Raw genomic sequence first — 24,856 nt, forward strand, 5'->3', positions numbered from 1 at the left:
TGGTTAAAAATATTTTATATATTTGAGGCTATGTTCTTAAGTGCATATAAAAATCTTATGTATTTCTTCTGAAGTAAGACTTTGCTCATCATAAAGTGACATATATATACATATATAAATATAAATATAAATATACATATATATGTATATTTTTGAGATGGAGTCTTCGCTTTGTTGCCCACCTGGAGTGCAGTGGCACGATCTCGGCTCACTGCAACCTCTGCCTCCCAGGTTCAAGCGATTCTCCTGCCTCAGCCTCCAGAGTAGCTGGGACTACAGGCATGTGCCACCATGCCCAGCTAATTTTTGTATTTTTAGTAGAGATGGGGTTTCACCATGTTGGCCAGGACGGTCTTGATCTCTTGACCTTGTGATCCGCCCGCCTCAGCCTCCCAAAGTGCTGGGATTACAGGCGTGAGCTACCATGCCCGGCCCAAAGTGATCCTTTTTATGTCTAATAATGCTTTCTATTTAAAAGTGAATCAAAACCAGCTTTCCTTTGGTTAGAACTTGCTTGGCATACCTTTTCCATCTTTTTTTGCTTTCAGTTTTTTAATATCCTTATGTTTTTAAATGTATTGTTTATAAACAGAATATAGTTGCAATGTAAAGTTCCATTTAACAACCTCTTTTAACTGTAGCAGTTATTACATTTACAGTTATTGTAAATATATTCCTACATACAATCTTACAGTATTTCTCCTATGTTTATTTTTCTCTCCTTTGTTGCTTTATTTCTGATTGATTTGGTAGTTTTTACGTGCCACATTTCCTTCTCTACCAGTTTGGAAGTTGTATATTACATTTCTAGTCCTTTAGTTGTGACTCTAGTAATTATCATAGGCATACTTCAATTACCAATATCTAACTTTAATCTAGGACTTTACCCAATTCCCTAACAATATAAACATCCTAGTATACTTTTACTCCATTTATGCCCACTGAACTTATGTACTATTATTGATAGGTATTTTAATTCTAACCTTTTTCTCTTTGAAACATATACTACTTTATTATATTTATTGTTTTATGCAATGTTTGTTGAAATTTACTCTCCCAGACTGTCCATCTGAGGTTAACTGCACTTTCTGTCTGGTGAAGTGCAGTGAGAATTTCCTTTAGTAAGTCTGCTGTTAACAAAGTCTCTTGGTTTTTGTCTGAACATATTTTTAATTCACCCCCCTTCTTGAGAGACATTTTCATGTTAAGAAGGTATTAAATTTGAAAGTTACTTTCTCTCAGCACATTGGACATGTTGTCAATATCTCCTGATATTTTTTCATTGCTTCTGCCTTTTTGTTGCTGATTAAAATTCACTGTGATGTAGCTTAGTTGTCATTTCTTTTTATTTACTCTGAAATGTGTTGGGTTGTTGAATCTGTAGGTTGGCATTGTTCATCAAATTGGAAAAGTTGTCAACCATTAGCACTTTAGATATTGTCTCTAGCCTTTCAGACCTTTTTATTTACTCTTTTGTGTCTTTTAAGCTCTATATCATATTTTCCATCTCTCTGTCTCTCTAAGATATATTGTGGATAAATTTCTTTGATTCATATTCTAGTTTACTAATTCTCTCTTCAGATGTCTGTAATCTGGTGGTTAAACCATCTACTAAATTTTACATTTCAATTATTATATTTTCAATTTCCAGGCATTCTATTTGGGCCCTTTTTCAAATCTGTTTGCTCTTTCTTTATAGTTTCTTATTCCCTGCATGTTTAAGTTTAAAAATGACTGCATTTCTGCATTTTAAAACTTATTTCTGGTAACTTTAGAGCATACAAGCATAGTTATTTATAGTTTGCACCTGGTAATTTCATTATTTGAATCCTTTCTGGGTCTGTTTATTCTGTTTTGTGGATTCTTTTGATTTTTTTTTCTTGGTGCCTTTTTTCATTATGGATTGTAATTTACTTTTTTTTTAATTGAAGGCTGCTCATTTTCCTTGGATTTCACTTGTGATAATTCTTTGAGGACTGGAATATAGGTGCAAAAGATACATAAATGTACTTTTCCCAAGTGTTTTGGAATACTACCAGTTTGGGATCATTCTAAATTCTTTGCTTGAGATCTTAGGAACTACTCAGGTAATGTGAGTATGGGCTGTAGATTACTGTGATACTTGTATTAGACTGTGATTCTACATTCTCAGGGATCATTTTTCCTCTATCACCTGCTCAATACTGAAGTTTAAAAAATGCAAGCCTTTTTTTTTTTTTTTTTTTTTTTTTTTTTTTTTTTTTTTAGAAAAAAATTCCCTCTCCCTGCGCTGCCTCCTCTGTGTATGCATGTGTAGTGCACAGCCCTTTGGGTAGCCCAGCTTTATGGTGGAAAGATCTTCTGTGAGCCTACTCATCCTGAGTAGGCCTGTTCCCTTTTTACTATGAGGTCATGGAAAGCAAAGTTCAATTTCACCCCATGAGTTAAATATCCTCAGGACAAGAGCTAGCTGCAGCACTCTCCTTATCTTTTTGAGTTCTTATCTACATTTAGTTATTGGTCTTAAGAATGTCTTACATTCTTACTAGCTCATCACTATATTGCAGGTTTAAAAAATACTTAATCAAGGATTTATGGTTGTTTTGATGGACGGTCAGTATAGATATGTAGCCTGTCCATTGCTGAAACAGAAGTCTATTCATATATTCTGAAAAGACAGATAAGTCTGCCAAAGAAGTTGACATCATCATAAATGATATGGCATACTTGAAATAGTATTCAAATATATTCTGAATGGTTATGCACTCAATTAAGTAGTTGGTAATATGGATATATTTTGTATTTTTCTTTTGAATTTTTAAATTAAAGTTTAAATTAAAATTGTCTAAGTGTAAATGCAGTATTTCTTGTAAGAGGTGTTCTTCCATACTTACAATGTAGTCTTTCATTGAGATCATTAAGGGACTCTAGGATCTTCTGTTCTTCAGCTGACAGTGTGCAGATGTTGAATTGTTGAGTTTTATTTAAAGGTAGATTTGATTTCCGTATCTGTTTGCTATTCAAGACAGTCAGAATCTCATCCTCCGGCACTGATGCTTTCACTAAGTTTTCAGCCATCAAAAACTCAGAAGTACTATCTGAAACTACAGAAACTTACATCAATTATTCTTTGAACCCCTTTTGTCTTTGAGATCAGCCCTTATACATACTTAACTGTCTGTATGTATTCATATTACAAGCAGAAACCTAGTAAATATCTGCTACTTTGATTTCATTTATCAGGATCCTCTATCTAGCATTTTCCTATCCTTTGTTTTTAAAAAAAGGATATTCAAAATGACGGCAGTGAGTTAATAAAAATTCCCAGAGTATTACTTGAACTAAAGAAAAAAACTATATAATGCAGAGAGTTTTTGTCATATGTTTGTTATTCATTGGTAGTACAAAAAAGATGAAGGAGACTATCTTTATGATAGTAGTTATAATGAATTATAACAAAGTAAGACAAAAAAACCCTTAAGATTACAAACTTTGATGATCAGGTAAACAGAACTGACAGCCTAGAAACAGACCCAATTAGATATAAGAACATGTGATCAAAGAAGCATCAAAGATTTGACAGAAGGGAAAGATGATTTTACATATTAGTTTTTGCTTATAAAAGAATCAATTTGGGCTGGGTGCAGTGGCTCATGCCTCTAATCCCAGCACCTTGGAAGGCTGAGGCGGGTGAATCACTTGAGGTCAGGAGTTCGAGACCAGCCTGGCCAACATGGTGAAACCTCGTCTCTACTAAAAATACAAAAATCAGCCAGGTGTTATTGTGGGTGCTTATAATCCCAGCTACTTGGGAGGCTCAGGCAGGAGAATCACTTGAACCCAGGAGATGGAGGTTGCAGTGAGCTGAGATTGTGCTACTGTGCTCCAGCCTGGGTGACAGACTCTGTCTCAAAAAAAAAAAAAAAAAAAATCAATTTGAAGTTTTACTTCCCACTGTTTGTTTAAACAAATTCCTAAGAAATTAAAGAAAAACTTAAGGAATCAACCCATTAATTAAAGCAACCCAGAAGAAAATGTTTCTAAATTTCTGTATTGGGAAGGTTCTTTGACAAAGCTTAAAAGTAATGGAGACATCAGTAAGAAAAGACTAAAACATGTTTATTTAAAGCCAGTCTTCCCTAACAGACTTTACACTTCTGAAGAGCAATACTTTTGTATATTTTGTTCATTATTGTAAATGTTAAGTATTCCTTATCCAAAATGCTTGGGACTAGATGTGTTTCAGGTTTTGGATTTTTTTAGAATTTTGGATATTTGCATATATGTGAGATATGTTGGTGATGAGACCTAGGTTTAAATATGAAACTCAGCTGGGTGCAGTGGCTCATACCTGTAATCCCAGCACTTTGGGAGGCCAAAGTGGGTGGATCACCTGAGGTCAGGAGTTCAAGACCATCCTGGCCAAAATGGTGAAGCCTCGTCTCAACTAAAAATACAAAAATTACCCAGGTGTGGTGGCATATGCCTGTCATCCCAGCTACTTGGGAGGCTGATGCAGGAGAATTGCTTGAACTTGAGAGGCGGAGGTTGCAATGAGCCGAGATTGCACCATTGCACTTCAGCCTAGGTGACAGAGTAAGACTCTGCTTAAAAAAAAAAAAAAAGGAAAAAAAACCTCATTTATGTTTCATACATACCTTATACACATACCTGAAGGTAATTTTATATAATATTTTAAATAATTTTGTCCATGAAATGAAGTTGGTGTATATTGAACCATCAGAAGGCAAAGATATCACTGTATCAGCAACTTATGTGGATGATCTGTGGTTGTTTGGCATCACTGTTATTCCTGACTCCAAATTTATATCTACTGAAAAGCAATAATGTTCTTATACCTATTCACACATAAGTACTTAACAGTAAAAAATAAGACGTACCCTTCATACTGTCAGAAAATAATGTGTTCAGGGCAACTAAGCACCACACTAACATCACCAGAATACCTGTGTCAGCTGTTCAACAATAGCAACAAGGAACAATGGCAGGCTTCCAGTCTTAGGTATTATGTTACATTTTGATCAAATGGTTACTGTACACCGTATTTTATTTTTTTAAGTGAGAAGAAACATCAGAAGCAGCTGAGGCACAAGGAAGTGGGTCCTCTAGGGATGAGGAAATATTCTGCTAGATGACCTTAAAAAATGTTTCTTCCAGAGACTTTTGCCTCATTTACAATGTTTTTTTTTTGTCTTAGAAGCCTCTCTTTGATTTTATAAACTGACATAATTTCTTGTTGTTATGAGTGTACACTGCTCTAGTCGTTCAATAAACCCATAACACATTTTCATCATATTGTCAACTGGCACTTTTTTTTTCAGTGTTAACAATGTCATTATCATCACTATTATCGCAATCATCTTAATTCAGAGCTCTTTTGGCTATTTCATCATTGGTCAGTGAGAACACCTGGAGTCTTATTATCGATGTTAATAACCTCTTTGATATCCACTTCTTCCAGCTTACTGATAGACTCTGAAGGTATATTTTTTGCTTATGTAATGAGGTCAGACATAATTTTTTCTCACTTGACATACAGAATCCTTCAGTCACTACCTTGTTCATCATCACTGAACATAGTTGCAGGCTAGAGGTTGTGCCAGGAATGCACAATTGTGTCTTTAGTCCCTGTGTTCCAAGGGTTTGCAACAGCATGTATGGCATCCTTCATGCTAAACTTGTTTTGAAAACCTTCTACATCCATACCTCTGTTCACTGTTGCTGGCATGCTGTTCAAGAAAGTGTTTATATATATTTACTTTTCATCTATCTAAGGATACTCTGGTCACACGGCTGAATGAATGAAGTAATATTTGGGGGAAAGCACGTGGCATAAACATTATTTTTGATGAGAATTTCAGCTGGAGGATGAAAAGAACAGTTGTCAAAGAATAACAAAATCTTGCAGTCATCATTCAATCCAGCTTCCCTGATATAAAATGTTTGTGAAACCAATCAGAAAACACGTCCCTGGTGATCCATGTCCTTTTGTTAGCACATTAATGGACTGGTAAGAAATTCACTCCTTGAAATCAGTGAGGACACAAGCTTTTGCCTATCATAGCAAGTTTATACTTGGGCGTGACTGAGTCATTAGCACATCCCAGCAGTTATTCTGTTATTCTTAATTCTTGTAGGGGCTGTCTCATCAGCTATATCAATGTCTTTTTTGAGTAACAACACCAAAACGGTGATGTTCATCAGCAACATATACTTGTTCTGGTGTCAGATTTTCATCAGTGATGACCTTGGCAAACTCTTCAATGAATTTCTCTGCTGCTTTGTAATCAGCAGACGCTTGATCACCACAAATCTTTAAAAATAATGCTGTGTCTTAAATTTCTATAACCAGCCTTTTCAATATTCATAGTTCTCTTCAATTTTCAGTTCATCATGATAGATCTTTGCTTGTTTCATGACCAGCATACCATTAAGTGGCACGTGCTCATGCGACACTGATGGATCCACTCTTTGACTTCATAGTTGAAATCCTATGCAGTGTTTATATGCTTTGCATTAACTTCTGTTCATCTCTTCCAAAACAGAACTTCCACAGTTTATCCTTCTGTTTCTTCAGGTCATATATTGTGGTCATTCCAACACCGTCCTTTTCTATATAACATTTTACACTTACATTGCTGGTCTAGTTTCTCCAAGTCTGACTTTCTGGGCTATTGATAAACAGAAATGTTTCTTCTTTTTCTTATCACTGCTACCCACAGGGGTATCTTCAGGTCTTTTTGATATTTCCAACAATATCTTTACATCACAAAGCAGAGAAAAAGCAAAAAAATACAGTGAGTAATACATGTAGGTCTTGGCCCCATGTGGGGCCGCGTGGGGAATCTGCCATTGGTACATGTACCATTTTATTACTCCTTGTGAGCACGCTTACATGGGGGAATCCGGGTGTGCATGGAAAAGATATAGCGCAGCTGAAGAGGGTTGAGAGGATCTTTTTTCCCCTTGGGGATGCTAAATAAACTGTGTGGTATGAGCTTGTGTTTTAGCTGTGACCCATCATATGAAGTCAGGTGTAAAATTTTCCATTTGTGGTATCATGTCAGGGGTCAAAAAATTTTGGATTTTGGAGCATTTTTGATTTTGAAATATTTGGATTAGGGATATTCAACATGTATATCCAATACCTACTTATAAGCAGAAGATTAGCTCTCAATAATCATTTATTGAATGAAGAAATAAAAATTAAAACATGTGAAAATACAATATAAGTAGAATAACATGCAAATAGTAAAGTAGTGAAACATCTTCAACTAATATAAGAATTAGAATCCTTGATAGCTAAAGAATTTGCAGACATCAGTAAGAAAATTTCAAACTCTAGTATCTAAGAAAAAAGAGTACAAAGAGATAGTTCACCAAAAAGTACATAGAAAAGCAATTAAGCATAATATTAATGAAAGGCATAGAAATCAAAACTAACATAATACTTTTTTTGTCTATAGCAAATATGAAAAGATTCTACCTCAAGTTGACATACACCACTGGACATACACTACTAGAACAATTTTGAATAATACTTCTCCGGAAAATACTTTAGCAATATATATGAAATGCCATATCAGTGCTTATTTCTTTTGATCCAGTATTCATTTAATACACAGTTTAATTCAATAAATATTTACTGGGTGGCATTTACATGTCAGTTACTGTAATTTTAATTCTGGAAATCTAACCTACACAAATAAGTAAAAATCAGAAAATAACCTGATGTAGAAAAATGTTCAGTACATTATTATTTAGAATAAAGAAATACTGACAATGACCTGTATGTGCAGGGTAAGGAGAGTTCAGGTTCTAAATGGTGGTTTAACAATTACATAATATGTTAGCATCTGAGAATAGGCATACAAGGAAGAAAATCACTGGGAACAAAGATCAGAGAAAAATGTTTAAACTAAAACATACCTTCTTCAATATAAGAAGTACCTCTTGTAGTTTGTTTTGGCTCACTTGAACTTAGCAGGACACTTTGTCCAAAATTCTACAAGAATAGAATATTGAATTAAAACATATTTCCATATTTAAAATTCATAATATGTACATGAACTTTTAAAAAACTTAATTGCTGTATATATTTTGTTATAATTGTTCATGTAACTTGTATACTATATTTTTTAGAGCTGAATTCAAGAATTATTATAATAAAGTTTTTTATGGTAATGGAATATTATGATTTTTATGTCTACTAAAAAATTTTCAGATTATGATATTGTCCTGGATATTTGGAAGAGGTAAAGTGAGTTGGATGGTAATCAAAAGTGCTAATTAGGCTGGCACGGTGGCTCATGCTTGTAATCCCAGCACTTTGGGAGGCCGAGGCAGGCGGATCACAAGGTCAGGAAATCGAGACCATCCTGGCTAACACGGTGAAGCCCTGTCTCTACTAAAAATATAAAAAATTAGCTGGGAGTGGTGGCACATGCCTGTGGTCCCAGCTACTTGGGAGGCTGAGGCAGGAGAATCACTTGAACCCAGGAGGTGGAGGTTGCAGTGAGCTGAGACTGTGCCACTGCACTCCAGCCTGGGTGACACAGCGAGACTCTGTCTCAAAAATTAAAAAAAGTGCTAATTACAGAAAAGGTAAGAAATTACCTTAAAGTTTCTAACCTAGTTGGTTATCATTGTAAGGGTGAATCACAACTATTAGCCAAAAGCATCTGACTACAGCTAATGCCAAGGATAGGTAATTGTCTTACATGACAAAACTTAAAACACAAATAGCTGTCCCAGTGCTGCATAGAACCTTGAAAATGGAAGTCTCAGAACACTGGCAAAAAGTGTACGCATCTAACACTTTCTAAGAGATACCAACTTCCCTTCCCTGAATATGGTCTACCTCCTTCTTTATTACCATTCTGTTTCACTTTAAGAAATAATTGTTTTCTGTCAGATAAAACTGCTTGGCTATGACTATACATAACTTTTGTTCAATCTGATCTGAGGAGAAACTGCAGATTTTTGCAACAGCTCTCCTTCAGTAGATCTCATAGTCTTGTTTGATCTCTATTATAGACTTGAGATACCTTGGACTGAAACCCTCGTGCAAAGTGGCAATTGTACTTTTTCTACCCTTCACTTATCTCTGAGATTTTCTCCATATAGATGTCATGGGCTGGAGAAAATCCAGTGATAACATGCATTTCCTAATACAAGGTGACAAGGGCCACTGCTATAGTAACTGAACCCTTGCTTAGGCTCTGGAATAAAAAACAAAAACAAAAACAAGTCAAAATAATAAGGATGAAAAAATTTGATTCAGGCACACTGACCTATTCTTAGGCTAACAAGACTTTGGAAGGTGTGTAAGTAGGTGGGTGAAGATCTGTACGTGAAAGTGGAAGGGAGGCTTCTGAAAAGGACAAAAATGGGCTCTAAATACATTAAGAATGCAAAAGAGCAACAGACAGAAGAATAGAATAAGACCTAGTAAAATAAAAATGAATTTACAGAGGGCACTAATAACAGGCATTTAAAATTTTGTTTGTTTTCTTGGTTATTAATTACATATTACTTTTAAATTTATAATATATTAATGAAAATAAGGAAAAAATAAGGGTAAAGATGTTTTTGCATTGTGCATTTTGAGATGTTGGATGGGAACATGGCAGTTGAAATGGAAGGACTTGTTAGGCATTATTGTATTTGTAATCAGGAAGTTATATCTGTAATTAACCATTACACTATTAAGCAATAAAAATATATGGGTAATGTGATTAACTTTATTTACATAAATATACAACTAAATGACTTGTTTTGCTGATAAGATTAGATCATTGTTGATTATTCTCCACATTAGTAATCTTATCCATATAAAAATCAGTACTTCCTAAAATACACAAATCATAGCACCTTCAACCGGTAACTTGGAATATAAATTCTTCATAAGGCATTTTATTAAAAATATTCCAGTTTTATTAAAAAAAGTCAGAGTGATATTTAAAGTGGAAACTCCAAGTGAAATGCTATTTACTTATGTATCTAGACATTTAATATTCTAAAGTCAATCCCTGGATCAAGTTAGACCTCTAGAAAATGCCATATTTGACTTCACTTACTTAGCTCTTACAGAATTACCTCCATTTATTTTAATTTTAATTTTATTTATTTAATTTTTTTTGAGAGACAGGGTCTCGCTCTGTCACCTGGGCTTGAGTACAGTGGCGTAGTCATAGCTTACTGCAGCCTCAAACTCCTGAGCTCATGCATCCTCCCAGAACCTCAGCCTCCCAAGTAGCTGGGACTCCAGTGCTTGGCTAATTTTTTTATTTTCATTTTTGTGGAGACGAGGTCTTGCTATGTTGCCCATGCTGGTCTTGAACTCCTGAGCTCAGGTAATCCTCCTGCTTTGGCCTCCCAAACTGCTGGGACTACAGGCATGAGCCACCACGCCTGGTCATTATTTTAAAATTGTTATTATGCTTTTTACTTTTATTGAAGATCTCTATCTTGAACAGCCATATTAAAGTCTTTATTCATTTGTTGTGGAACTGTTACTGGGAGCATATTCATTATGTATTTCAAAGTTCCCTATGAAAGGTCCTCAATGGGAAATGTTTTTTAAAACTGTATCCCAAATAACAACATCATTATCAACATCCCTTGAGAATTATATAACTCATCTAATTTTCCTTTTTGCCATGTCTTCCAGGAAGCTCAGACACAAATAGGATATTCAGTCACATGAAACTACAGTTGTCTTTATGATTAGCATGCTTTTTTTTTTCTTTTTGAGATGGAGTCTCGCTCTTGTTGCCCAGGCTGGAGTGCAATAGTGCGATCTCAGCTCACTGTAACCTGTGCCTCCCAGGTTCAAGCAATTCTCCTGCCTCAGCCTCCCGAGTAGCTGGGATTACAGGCACCTGCCACCACCCCTGGCTAATTTTTTTGTATTTTTAGTAGAGACGGGGTTTCATCATGTTGGTCAGGCTGGTCTTGAACTCCTGACCTCAGGTGATCCACCCGCCTTGGCCTCCCAAAGTGCTGGGATTACAGGTCTGAGCCACCGCGCCTGGCCTAACATACTTATTTCTTCTATCCAGGTCTCTAATTTACTTTTCTTTCTTTTTTAACTGTATATTTAAATAGCTTTGTTGAATTTTGTTGTGAATGACCTCATTTTTTCCAGCATTGGTTATCAATAATAACAACTAAAATAATAATAATGATTTAAAGTTGGTTTAAAACTTTCATTAGTAACTGATTATACAAGCTAACTAGAACACGGCAAGTAGGTATAGTGGAATAATCTCCTAGCATAAAGATTCCAAGACTGCTTCACAAATGGCTTTGGCTATAATTATATTTATGTTGTGGTATACAGTTTACAGCAAGAGGATAGTCCTTTAAGAACCTCTGGTTTCCAAGCAATTTTTTAATATTGAATAGAGATTTTGATTAATACTATACTTACATTAATTTGCTCACTGTACTTCTGTCCTAGAGATCCAGGGTTTTGTCTTTTCTGCTCTAAAATATTTCTCCGCTTAGTTTCAACAATTCGTTTTCTTCTCATAACAGTAGACCCTTAAACAAATGCCAGCACAATGTCAAAAATTATGCTAGTTGAGTAGCCAATATATACCCACTGCAAACTTTCAAGTTACTTTCAAACATCAAGGAAACTCTGTAAGTTTAATTCATTCAGTTAGCATACTTTATTGAGCTCCTCTTATATGTTCTATGCGTGGCACAGTTAAAATGATGATTTCAACAAAATCCTTGCTTCTGAGGGATTTATAGTTTAGAGCAGTAACCTCCAGAGCATGACGCAGAACACCAGAAGATTGTGTAAGATAATCCACTGGTATGCTGGAAGAACATATTAGAATTCCAATTCATATTTATTATCTAAAAATTAGAAGTTAAACTTTACTCGTATAATATATGATTGACACTAGCACCCTGGTTATTTTGCGAGGTAGATGCTCATGTAATGCATGAAGTAAGCTCAGTTATCTTAAAAGAAGAGTTAAAATTCCAAGCGTGAGAGGTTGACAGTGTTGTCATCATTTATTAGCTCTCGTTAGCTTCCTGCAATGTACTAAAATTTGTGTGTGCCCAGGTAAGTGAATTTATGCATATCTTATAGTATTCTAACAAGCCCTCACAAAATAACAAAGTGGCTAAAATAACTTTTGTAGGGCTTCTACTATATCTTTGATATTTATTATTTAAGGTGACTTGTAGTTACATGAATGTTTATTATATTATTTTTCTTATTTATTTATTTTTTTTTGAGACAGAGTCTTGCTCTGTCGCCCAGGCTGGAGTGCAGTGGCGCGATCTCAGCTCACTGCAACCTCTGCCTCCCAGGTTCAAGTGATTTTCCTGCCTCAGCCTCCTGAGTAGGTGGGACTACAGGTGCATGCCACCACGCCAAGCTAATTTTTGTATTTTTAGTAGAGACGGGGTTTCACCATGTTGGCCAGGATGGTCTTGATCTCTTGACCTTGTGATCTGCCCGCCTCGTCCTCCCAAAGTGCTGGGATTACAGGCGTGAGCCACTGCACCCGGCCTTTTCTTTGCTTTTTAATGACTACTTAAAAACATATTCTTGCAAAATCACAGATCAAAATAATGCTAATAATGCAAGGATAGGTAAAAAACAGCAAGGCCAACACATTTCTTTTTCTCAATCACAAACTCTTTGCCACATAATGACAATGACATAATTATACCTGTAACAAACTTGGTATCACAAATTCAAAAATTATCAAAAAATTATAACAATAACTTTTATCCTAAATGTATATTGTGCTGTGAGAGATTAGCTAGTGATATCATACAAAATTTAAAATTTTACTTTAGTTTATCTTTAAAAAATTTCTGATTAAGGTTCTTAATGTATATGTTAGTACAGTAATACATGTATATGCCATGTATGTGTTCAAAATTTTTATTAATAGTACAATAAAAAATCTTGGAATCCATTTGTCTAGAAGAATGAATATAAATGAATTATTATAGTAAAATGCTTAACTTGTATGTATAGCTATAAGTGGAATTAAGTGAAAGCACAGAGGGTACAGTGACTTTGCAAGAATCAAGAAAGGTTTCATGAAGTTTGTATGAGCTTGGTCTTAAAAGAGTAGTTAACCTTCTGAGCCTGTTTAAAAAACAAAAAAGGTAGTAGTAGGTTACCAAATAAAAGGGCACTTTGAGTCAGAAAGAACATTATGTACAAAGATGTAAAGTAATGATGATGCATATTTAAGTTTCTTGGGACCAAGGGTGAAAATTCAATTGGTCTGGGGCATAGATATGCATATGTGTATAAGCACTTAAATGTCTTGGGAAATACATGGAAATGTGTGCATGCGCTTTATATAAGAACCTTACAAAAAAGCCTTTACCTTTCAAGAAAGGTAGCCAGTAATTGAATACCTGACATTTGAGAATAAGAAATGAAAACATAATACTAGCTAATATTTAATTAGCATTTATAATTTGGCAGGCATTGTTCTAAGGGCCATAGGCACTATTATCATCATTATTTTTACATATAAAGAAATTAAGATGAAAAAATGCTCAACATCACTAATCATTAGAGAAATGCAAATCAAAACCACAATGAGATACCATTTCACACCAGTCCAAATGGCTATTACTAAAAAGCCAAAAATTAACATGCTGGTGAGGTTGTAAGAAAAGGGAATACTTACACGCTGCTGGTGGGAATCTAAATTAGTTTAGCCATTGTAGAAAGCAGTCTGGTGATTTCTTAAACAACTTATAACAGAAGTACCCATCCACCCAGAAATCCCATTATTGGGTATATACCTGAAGAAATATAAATCATTCTACCATAAAGACACATGCATGTGTATGCTTATTGCAGTACTACTCACAACAGCAAAGACATGGAATCAACCTAAATGTCCATCAACGGTAGACTGGATAAAAATGTGGTACATATACAACGTGGGATACTATGCAGCCATAAAAAGGATCATGTCCTTTGCAGCAACGTGAATGGAGCTGGAGGCCATTATTCTAAGCAGACTAACACAAGAACATAAGGAAACCAAATACTGCATGTTCTTCTCACTTATAAGAGGGAGCTAAACTTTGAGTACATATGGTCATAAAGAAGGGAACAACAGACACTGGGGCCTACTTCAGGGTGCAGGGTGGGAGGACAGTGAGGACTGAAAAATTACCTACCGGGTACTATGCTTACTTCCTGGGAGACAAAATAATCTGTACACCAAAACCTAGTGACATGCAATTTACCCTTATAACAAACGCGTACATGTACTTCTGAACCTAAAATAAAAGTTAAGAAAAGAAACAACAACAAAAGAAAAGAAATTAAGGCAGGAGGGAGGATAAGTAACTTGCCCAAGGTCACAGAGCCAGTAAGGGGCAAAGCTGGGATTCAGCTCCAATTAGTTGGGCTCTAAAATCTAAACTTCTAGCTCTTACACATATGCTAGTAATTTTCATTCTGATTTGACTGTGTCTCACAGAAATAAACATATTTTGCATTGTGACCTTGGATACATATGTAGTTTTATAAAATATATTTATCCTCACAACATATGATACCTTCTGGTAGTTTCCATTCTAGAATATTCTAATTCTAAAATTAGACTTCATTAAAAAAATACTGGTTACCAGTCGTTGATTTCACAGTTGACGAATGAGTCATGTCCCACAGTTTAACAAGCACTGTATTATGCTTATTTCCACCTGTATCGATATGCTAAATGCTATATATGCAAAATGTTATAGTTTCCACCGAGATAATTTCAACAGCAATACAGTTTCTATGTCGTTTTCTATTCTTGGAATTTCCTTCCTCTAAATCTTGAGAAGTCCTCATCTTTATCTAAAAAGCTTTAAATACCTTGCATAAAAATTTCCTTGTTTATGTAACTGCTGTGTCAAGGTTTTATCTCATCCCTCAGTCTGCTCATTAATTTTCTGAAGTCACTTTTGTACTTCTTGATTGAATTATTTATCTTTGTGCTTTATTGTTCTTTGTAGTTTTGTGGATTGTAGATTATTGATCGCAGTTAAAGACACAGTATATGCTTAAAACTGTTTATGTATTTTTCTATTCACATACATGTGCTTAAATATTATCTAACAATTAATACAATAGCTGAGAACCTTGCTATTTTTGCAAAAATAATGTAGCTTGCACTGGAATCTCTGGCCAAATTCCTAGTTTCATATGAAAATTCTAGACAGGATAGTTTCACTACCAAACTCAAAATAAAGCTACTAATCTTCAATAAGGCATTATATTAAAAAAAAATCTGTAGTATTTTTAATTGTAAACACAAGAAAAAATACCAGAGACATTCTCAGAATTATAGTTTTGGAAAAAATCTTAGAAGTTAACTAGTTCAACCTGTAACCTATGGCTGTAAATTACTCACAGGTGGACATTCAACTGCTGCTTGAATGGAATAGTGATGAGGAGCCACTACCTCATGGGGGCATCCTCTTCCTTTATTGGATAGCTCAAATCCTTCCTTATGCTGAGCTGAAAACCTCTGGGCAATTTTTACCCTTTCATTTCAGTTCTGTTTACTCCTTCTTCTTTGTCATAAGCCTTCAAATATTTGTACACAGCTATCATGTCTCTTAGGCTTGTGTTTCTTTAATTGACTTTTAGATTGAACCTCTCCTCTCATACCCCTGGGTAATCCCGGTTTGTTTATAATTCCTTAAAATATATATTATAAAATGACATAGAGTATAGCAGTACTTCTAAAGATCTGCTTGTTACTGCCTAAAATTGTTGTCCAAAATTATAGTGACCTTGTAACAGCTGTGGTAAACTTCTACCTTTTTTGCTTTGTGTGTGTGTATGTGTGTGTGTTTAACAGAGTTATCAAAACAGGTATCTTCCTTCTTAGAAGTGTAAAACTGATTTAAAAAAGACTAAATACATACCAGCAACCATAAAGTAACAGACCACATTGAGAACAACTTTTAGTCATTAAATAGAGTAAAAATACCAATCACGAATTGGCAGAAACTAATTATAACACATATAATCTATATTGGATCTGTATATACAATATAAAAAAAACTTCCATCAATAAGAAATTTCAAAAAATAGAAAAATAGGCAATGACAAGAACAGACATTTCACAGAAGAGAGAATGCAAATGATGCATAAACATATAAAATGTTCAACTAATTAGTAATCAGGGCAATACAAATTATCATAATTAGAAACTTTTTAAGGAATACATTTGTATTTTTATTATATTCAGTTTCCAGACAAATAGGGCTAAAGTTTTTCTATGCCTTTTTATTATTAAAACTTAATTTATTGCTTTTTAAAAAAAATTTTAAGTTTTAGGATACATGTACAGGATGTGCAGGTTTGTTACACAGACAGACGTGTGCCATGGTGGTTTGCTGCACCTATCAACCCATCACCTAGGTATTAAGCCCCGCATGCGTTAGCTGTTTATCCTGATGCTCTCCCCTCCCCACTCCATGACTCTAGTGTGTGTTGTTCCCCTCCCTGTGTCCACGTGTTCTCATTGTTCAGTTCCCATTTATAAATGAGAACACGCGGTGTTTGATTTTCTGTTCCTGTGTTAGTTTGCTGAGGATAATGGCTTCCAGCTTCATCCATGTCCTTGCAAAGGACATGATCTCGTTCCTTTTTATGGCTGCATAGTATTCCACGGTGTATATGTACCACATAATTAGAAACCATTTTATACTGTATGACTGAAAAACTTTAAAAAGTTTATCAGACTTTTGGTGAAGATGTCGTAAAGGGAACTGTCATATATTACTCTGGAAAACAATTTGGATTACCTAGTAAAGTTGCAAATACACATACCATATGGCTCAGCAACATGTGCATCAGTAGATGTACAAAGTTGTTCTTGGAAGAATTATTCATAAAAGGAGGAAACTAGAAGCAACCCAAATGTCCAATGATAGGAGAATGAAAACATTGTTTGAACATTCATATAATTGAATGTGATTTGCAGCAATGAATATGAAGTACAGTCAACCTAATCAATCTAAAAAACAAAGTTGATTGGAAAAGGCAAATCCCAGAATAACACAGATAAAATAATCCCATTTACAGAAGTTTCATATGTCAAAAAAAATGACATATTGTTTGCAATACATTCATATGTGGCAAAATTATAAAGAAAATCATGGAATAATTAACATTAAATTCTTTTTTTTTTTTTTTTTTTTTTAGATGGAGTCTCACTCTGTCTTCCAGGCAGGAGTGCAATGGCTCAATCTCGGCTCACTGCAACCTCCACTTCCCAGGTTCAGGTGATTCTCCCTCCTCAGCCTCCGGAGTAGCCGGGACTACAGGTGTGCGCCAGCACACTCGGCTAATTTTTGTATTTTTAGTAGAGACGGGGTTTCACTATGTTGGCCAGGCTGGTCTCGAACTCCTGACCTTGTGATCCACCCGCCTCGGCCTCCCAAAGTGCTGGGATTACAGGTGTGAGCCACCGCGCCGGGCTTAACATGAAATTCTTCATGGTGTTCACGTCTGTAACGGAGGAAGGGGATGTAATTGGGAAGAAGCATATGGGGCTCTTGTAGGTATTGTTTTTTTTTTGAGACGGAGTCTCGCTGTGTTCCCCGGGCTGGAGTGCAGTGGCATGATCTCAGCTCACTACAAGCTCCGCCTCCCAGGTTCACGCCATTCTCCTTCCTCAACCTTCCGAGTAGCTGGGACTACAGGCGCCCGCTACCACGCCCTGCTAATTTTTTGTATTTTTAGTAGAGACGGGTTTCACTGTGTTAGCCAGGATGGTCTCGATCTCTTGACCTCGTGATCCGCCCGCTTCGGCCCTCAAAGTGCTGGGATTACAGGCGTGACCCACCGCGCCTGGCAATTTTTCTTTTCTTTCTTATTTTATTTCATTTTTTTTGGAGACTGAGTCTTACTCTGTTGCCCAGGCTGGAGTGCAGTGGCATGTTCTTGGCTCACTGCAACCTCCGCCTTGGGATTGAAGCGATTCTCCTGCCTCAGCCTGCCAAGTAGCTGGGATTACAGGTGCCCACCACCACGCCCAGCTAATTTTTAAATTTTTAGTAGAGATGAGGTTTCACCATGTTGGCCGGGCTGGTCTCAAACTCCTGGGCTTAAGTGATCCGCTTGCTTTGGCATCCCAAAGTGCTGGGATTACAGGCGTGAGCCACGGCACCTGGCCGCTATTTGTGATTTTCTATTTCTAAAAGCGAGCAGTGGGTATGGGGTTCTCTTATTATTAGTCTTAACTTGTTCTTATATGTCACATACATTCTTTTCTATGTCAGATATATTTCACAATGAAAATTTTAAAAAGTATGCCAGGCACCATGGCTCACAACTGTAACCCCAGCTACTTGGGAGGCTGAGGCAGGAGGAGCTCTCAGCCCAGGAATTCAAGATCAGCCTGGGCAATGCAGTGAGTCCCCACCTAAAAAAATAAAAAAAAAGGCAACCCTCCCCCCTCCAAACCTTAAACAGTAAACTGAATGCAAATAAATGTATGACTTTATAGCTGTCTCTGCTAAACTGAACTGAACTGGTTTTGATTTGCCAGTTCAGTTAGCCAGGATGATTCCGAAGCTTGCTTCCAGCCTTGATTTCATCCGTAACTTCCTCTGATACTGTGTGCCATCCACAAACTGTATAGATCAATGCACAATTTTTTTTCATGTATATTACTGAAAAATCTGTTGTTATTTAGAGTTTTAAAAAAACAAAGTAAGGCTGGGCACGGTGGCTCACACCTATAATCCCAGTACTTGGGAGGCCTAGGGAGGTGGAGCACCTGAGCCTGAGCTCAGGAGTTTGAGACCAGCCTGGGCAACATGGTAAGACTTCATCTCTACCAAAAATACAAAAAATTAGCCAGGCGTAGTGGTGCGCGCCTGTGGTCTCAGCTACTGAGGGGGCTGAGGTGGGAGGATGGCTTGAGCCTGGGAGGCAGAGGTTGCACCAAGATTGTGCCACTGCACTCCAGCCTGGGTGACAGAGTGAGACCCCTGTCTCAGAAAAAAATAAAGAAACAAAGTAGCTCAATAGTTAAGAACATAGACTCATAATGCCTTAATTTTGAGTATGCCACTTACACTAGCTATGCAATTTATACAGTCAATTATCCTCTGTGACCCAGTTTCCTCAACTATAAAATGGGCGTAAGAATATTATTTACCTCACAGATTTATTGGGAGAATTAACTTTGTTTCAATATTTAAAGTGCTTAAATAGTGATTGGAACATAATAAATGTTACCTAATTTTTGCCTAGGATATTTCCTCATCTATAAAATGTGACAGTTTAAAGTAAATTGTCACATTGGTCCTTTCTAGTAATCAAATTTTTGATTCCGTGAAGATATTCTTAATAATTATTGGAAAAGAAAAAAGTATTCTTTTTGAAATCAGATTTAAACAATGTCAACATCATTTGGCTTAAAAAAAACAGAAGTAGAATCTGTGTATAGAAAAGTGCACGAATTGAAAATAGATTATGTACTCAAACCCAGATTTCACAGCCACTCATGTCAAGAAACTGAACGTTACTAGCACCAAAAATGCTCCCCTCATTACCTGTTTCCATATACCCACCCGCCATAGTTTTACCTATTCTTGATATAAATGGAGCAGAATATGCATTTTTATTGTGCAATATGGTTCTTTTGCACAGTATTATGGTGTGAGGTATACCCACACTGCTGTTTTTCAGCAATAGCTCATTTATATTATAGTATTTCATTAAATGAATAATGGAATTTAACTCTATATATTATACTATTGAAGAACATTTTGAGTTCTTTATATGTTCTGGATATAAGCCCTTTGTCAGTAATATGCATTACAAGTATTCTCCCATTCCGTGGTTTGCCTTTTCAATCTGGTAATGGTTTTTTGGATGAAAATAGTCTCTAATTTTAATCTACAATTGATCAGTCTTCTCCTTAGTGGTTCTTTTAAAGTATTGTGTAAGAAATTGCTGTCCATCCTAAATTATAAATGTATTATCTATATTAGCTTCCAAAATAATTTTTTACTTTCCACATTTAGACCTGCAGTTCACCTGGAATTAATATTTGTGTATGTGGTAAGATAAGGATCATTTTTACTAATTCTATATATCCTATTGATGAATTATAAGAAGAACTCTTTCTCCATGCTATGCAGTGCCACCTTTGCCAAAAATCAAGTGTTTAAATATGTAGGTCTGTTTCTGGAGTCTCTAGTTAATTGGTCTAAATTTCCCGTACAAATGCCATATTGTAATAATTATTTTAGCTTTAATAATATCTAGTAGTTTTACAACTTTGTCCTTCAAGATTATTGCAGTTGTTCTTGGCCTTTGCATTTCCATATAAATATTAGACTCAGTTTCTCAATTTTCACAAAAATCCTATTGGAACTTTGACTGAGATTATACTACATTTATGGAATAGTTTGTAGAGAATTGGCTTCTTTTTAATACAGACTTGTCCAATCCATGAACATGGCGTATCTTCCCCCTGCTCCACCATTCCATAGGTCTTCTTTAATTTTTTTTCCATACTCCTACCCCTGCCTCTTTAATTTCTCTCAACAGTGTTATAGTCTTCTGTGTAGAAGCCAACCAAATCCTGTATTATACTTATTCCCATGAATTTACATTTCTAAATGTTATTTAAAAAGTATCATTGTTGGCTGGGTGTGGTGGCTCATGCCTGTATTCCTAGCATTTTGGGAGACTGAGGCAGACAGATCACTTGAGCTCGGGAGTTCGAGACCAGCCTGGGAAACAAGGTGAAACCCTGTCTCTACAAAAAATATAAAAATTTGTCATCCATGGTGGCATGTACCTGCAGGCCCAGCTGCTTGTGGGGCTGAGGTGGGAGGATTGCTTGAGCCTGGGAGGTTGATGCTGCAGTGAGCCATGATAAAGCCACTGCACTCCAGCCTGGGTGACAGAGTGAGACCCTGTCTTAAAATAAATAAAATAAAATAAAATAAAATAAAATAAAATAAAATAAAAAAACAAAATAAGTCAAATAATTAACATTAAAAAAATCAGTGTTAAATTTTCCAGGTCTCCCCTTCTGAAATCCTAAAACATGTCCATTAAACTTATCAATTATTCAAATTTATTTTCAATTTCCCATTCACACCCAATTACATATTCAGGAATCGTATCCTATTTCTAGGGTAAAATATATTGATATTCATTAGTAACAGACAACGCTAAGTTCTTTCTCTGTCAGTGTCATTTTCCTAAAAAATTTCTCTCAATTGACATCTTTTCCCTTAAGGTTTGTTTTTACCTTTATCTAAGCCCCTGGTGGACTTATTCTTTAACAATCTCTGTTCCTTTTTAGATGAGAAAGCCCATAACTTATACTATGAGGAACTGATTTACTCCTCTAGATATGGGCTCATATAGTTTAGGTGTTTCCAGGCATATTATTTCCTTCAGGCTTTATAACTTTGATTAATTCTTTTATTTATCATTGGTCAACAATTTCTTCCCAATCTCTCCCTCTCTTCACAAAGCTCACTCTTCCAATCCTGCTCATTTATTCTATCTAATCTCCTAATATTTTATTGACAAAATAGGGGCCATCTGAATGCCTTAATTTTTTCCTTCATCCACCTCCAAGCATCTCTTATTTCACTTAAGTTATATATTTAAGTTTTATCTCAAAGGAAACAAGCATGAAGATATATAGAGTTGAGATAAATGGTGGAGCAGGATCTCATGGCAACAGAATTTTGGATCAAGAATATCAAAAGAGGAGTTACTTTTAAAAACTGAATCTGTAAATGGTTTCTTCTATTTCATTCATATTTTAAACTTTTTCCTCCTACTAGATCATTGCTCTAAATCTAATCTCCCACTAAAAAAGTCTCATAGTTCTGCCTATTCAAGTTCATGTCGTGGATCTTACCCTTCATGGCTAAACTACTTGAAAAGAATGGCTTTCTACTCATTGACACTGCATCCTCCTTGTTGTGTATTAAATTGTTTTATTTAAAAATATTTTTAGCATAGTAAAGAACATATATTGTACAAATATAATTGAAAATCTCTGTGTATCAAAGTTGCTGCATAATATATAAAATAAATGGTGCTATCTGGAGTTGTGCAACTATTTGTGGCAGCCCTGTACGTAGCCCTCCTAGAGCCTATTCACCTTCTTCTCTCCCCAGAGGTAGTCACTATTCTGAGTTGATGTTTGTCATTACCATTTCTGCTGTACTTTTGTTATCCACGGATGTATCCATTAGCCATAATATTGTTTTACGTATTTTAAATTTTTATATAAGTTTATTAATGTAGTCTAACTACTTTTCCTCCCATTTTGGATATTTATTCCCATTGATATAGGTTTGAGAAAAATGAGCAGTGAAAGTATCTGATGAGGAAAGAGAAGTAGGGAAATCAGATGTTTGGGGAGGATGTTTGAAATAATTATTTCAAAGGAAGGACAGTGAATTTATGAGATAAACAGTAGGAATACTCTGTAATGTTGATCATCAGAAAATGTTTCATAAATCTACAGTATAGCCAATATGCCTGGCACATTGGTATGAATTTTCTCTGCTACTTAGAAGGAGGCAGAGAAAAAGCAAATAATTTTTTCCCCCTGGGCGGGGGAGGGCTGTTTGATTCTTGTGACAAAAAAGACCAAGAGGCAGAGTTTAGGATATTGGTAAAAGAACTATTGAAATGATGAACCTGGCCAGGCACGGTGGCTCATGTCTATAATCCTAGCACTTTGGGAGACCGAGTAGGAAGATGGCTTGAGCCCAGGAGTTCAAGACCAGCCTGGGTAACACAGGCAGACCCTGTCTCTATATAAAAAAATTAATTGGGCATGGTGGTGTGTGCCTGTAGTGCCTGAAAGGTTGAGGTGGGAGCACTGCTTGAGCCCAGGAGTCCCAGGCTGCACTGAGCCATGATCATGCCACTGCACCCTAGCCTGGGCAACAAAGTGAGAAAAAAAAAAAAAAAAAAAGAAAAGAGATGATGAATTGGAATGAGAAAAAAAAAACAACTCAAACAAACTCAAAAAAAAAAAAAAAAAAGAAAGAGATGATGAATTGGAATGAGAAAGTAGAGAAAATACTGGACTAAAGAAGCCCAGTAGGGTAGAAGAATGGTAGGAGTAAGAGTAGGGAAAAGAGAGGAGAATGTGCTTAAGTAGAGGAGTGAGTTAGTTTGCTTACTACCTGGGTAATAGGATCCATACCCCAAACCTCAGCATCATGCAATATCCCCATGTAACAAACATCCACAGGTACCCTCTGTATCTAAAATAAAAGCTGAAACAAAAAAAGGAAGTAGAGGAGTTATGAATGTTGACGAGGTCCAGAATACAACAAAGGGAATGGGTATTTGAGGCAGAATTGTATAGAAAGTTATTAGAGATGAAAAAGGAGTGAGAAAGATCAGGGTGTTTGCTCATCCATACAAAAACTGAACTATCCAATATGATGGCAAAGAGTTTGTATGGAAATGAAGACTGTGAACCAAATATCAAAGTCATCTTTTAGGGGGAAAATAACTGGAGACATCAGGAGGTGGTATAGTTGAATGGCTTGGATCTAATTGGAAGAGTTTTTCCTAGAGAGTTATGCTAGAGTGTCCTGGAAATGCTAATTGAGAACAAGATGCTCTCCACAATCGTCAGCTCTGGATGCATAAGGGTATAAAAATAAAATGAACTAGCAAATAGAGAATAGGAAAAAAATCCCACAAATGCTCACTGAACTATAATCCAGTATTAACAAAGAGTTCACTTGAAGCATTTTATATTTAAACAGTTTTGGAAAAAAAGCTTACATGACTGAACATACAAAATATTCAGTATTGTTAGTACTGTTATATTTTCTAAGTATAATCGCTGTATTAATAGGTATAGATATTTACAACAGTGTGAATATTTAAGAACATTTAAGAATGTTAAAATTCATTACATTTTCCAATGTCCCTTATACGAAGGTCCCAGAGAGAACTACCTCCTTTGATTAAATGTCAGGAAAATATTGGTTTCTCCAGGTAAAATGTATCCCATTCCTTTATCAGAGAATCAGATAATTTTAATATGCTACCCTTTTGTACATAAGCTATTGGGAAACTATAAGTTTCCTAATATTTTTCCTAATTAGCAGAGTGTGATATATATTTGCTTTATAACCATATTTACTATATGATTTTAGTAGAAAAAGCACAGGACTTGGAACCATAGAGATCTGGATTAAAATACCAATTCTGCTATTTACTAGCTCTTGACCTTGGATAATTCTGCTTACATCTTTGCAAAACAGTGTCTTTAAAAATATTTATTTCTCAGTATTATTACAAGGTTTAAATGAGACAATAAGTATAAAACACAGTACTGTGACTGGTACAAGCTACAAACTCAAAAAGGGTAACCATCATTATTTAGAATATTTAATCTGTATGATACCTTCATTTTTTTGAAGTGTTGTGAAAACTAAAGTTACATTCTGAAATGACTGGATAAAAAAATCATAATTTTAGTGAGAGAAATAATTTTTTAAAATCTAGATTTTTGTAGACAAGTAATGAAGATTTTTAGATTATAGTGTCTGCATTTAGCTTCTGTTCTGCTAATGTGGCTTCTATCCATTCAATTCAAGTAGAGTCTGGGTGATTACTAAGTGCCAGGCACTGTTAGGTTCTGGGGATACTGTGATGAATTACACAAATGTCCCTTGGCTTTAAAAACTCATGGTTTAATTGAAGATGACTTTGAACATTAAATTTTAAACTCTCATTATATATCAATATTTATTCATACCTTTGGAAAAACAAGAGTTGTTTTTCTGATTGCCTCCAGACTCCAGTCCTAACTATTTCTCA

The 24,856-nt window shown here is 35.6% G+C and overlaps 1 protein-coding gene across 4 annotated transcripts in view; it reads right to left on the reverse strand.

Moving 5' to 3' along the window:
* The window catches only part of CEP126 (centrosomal protein 126), an 87,916-nt gene that overhangs the window by 9,374 nt on the left and 53,686 nt on the right, over window positions 1-24,856 (reverse strand). For 3 of the 4 annotated variants that reach the window (XM_030829280.1, XM_030829281.1, XM_030829283.1), the window contains 3 exons: window positions 11,435-11,547; window positions 7,930-8,005; window positions 2,874-3,083 (listed from right to left, as the gene is read on the reverse strand). In XM_030829280.1, the coding sequence (XP_030685140.1) occupies window positions 2,874-3,083; window positions 7,930-8,005; window positions 11,435-11,547 (399 nt within the window). Of the gene's footprint in view, window positions 1-2,873; window positions 3,084-7,929; window positions 8,006-11,434; window positions 11,548-24,856 lie in introns of those variants that run through there. The other variant, XM_030829282.1, reaches the window with a different exon arrangement.

Source organism: Nomascus leucogenys, chromosome 15 (assembly GCF_006542625.1).
Source record: "Nomascus leucogenys isolate Asia chromosome 15, Asia_NLE_v1, whole genome shotgun sequence".
NCBI lineage: Eukaryota > Metazoa > Chordata > Mammalia > Primates > Hylobatidae > Nomascus > Nomascus leucogenys.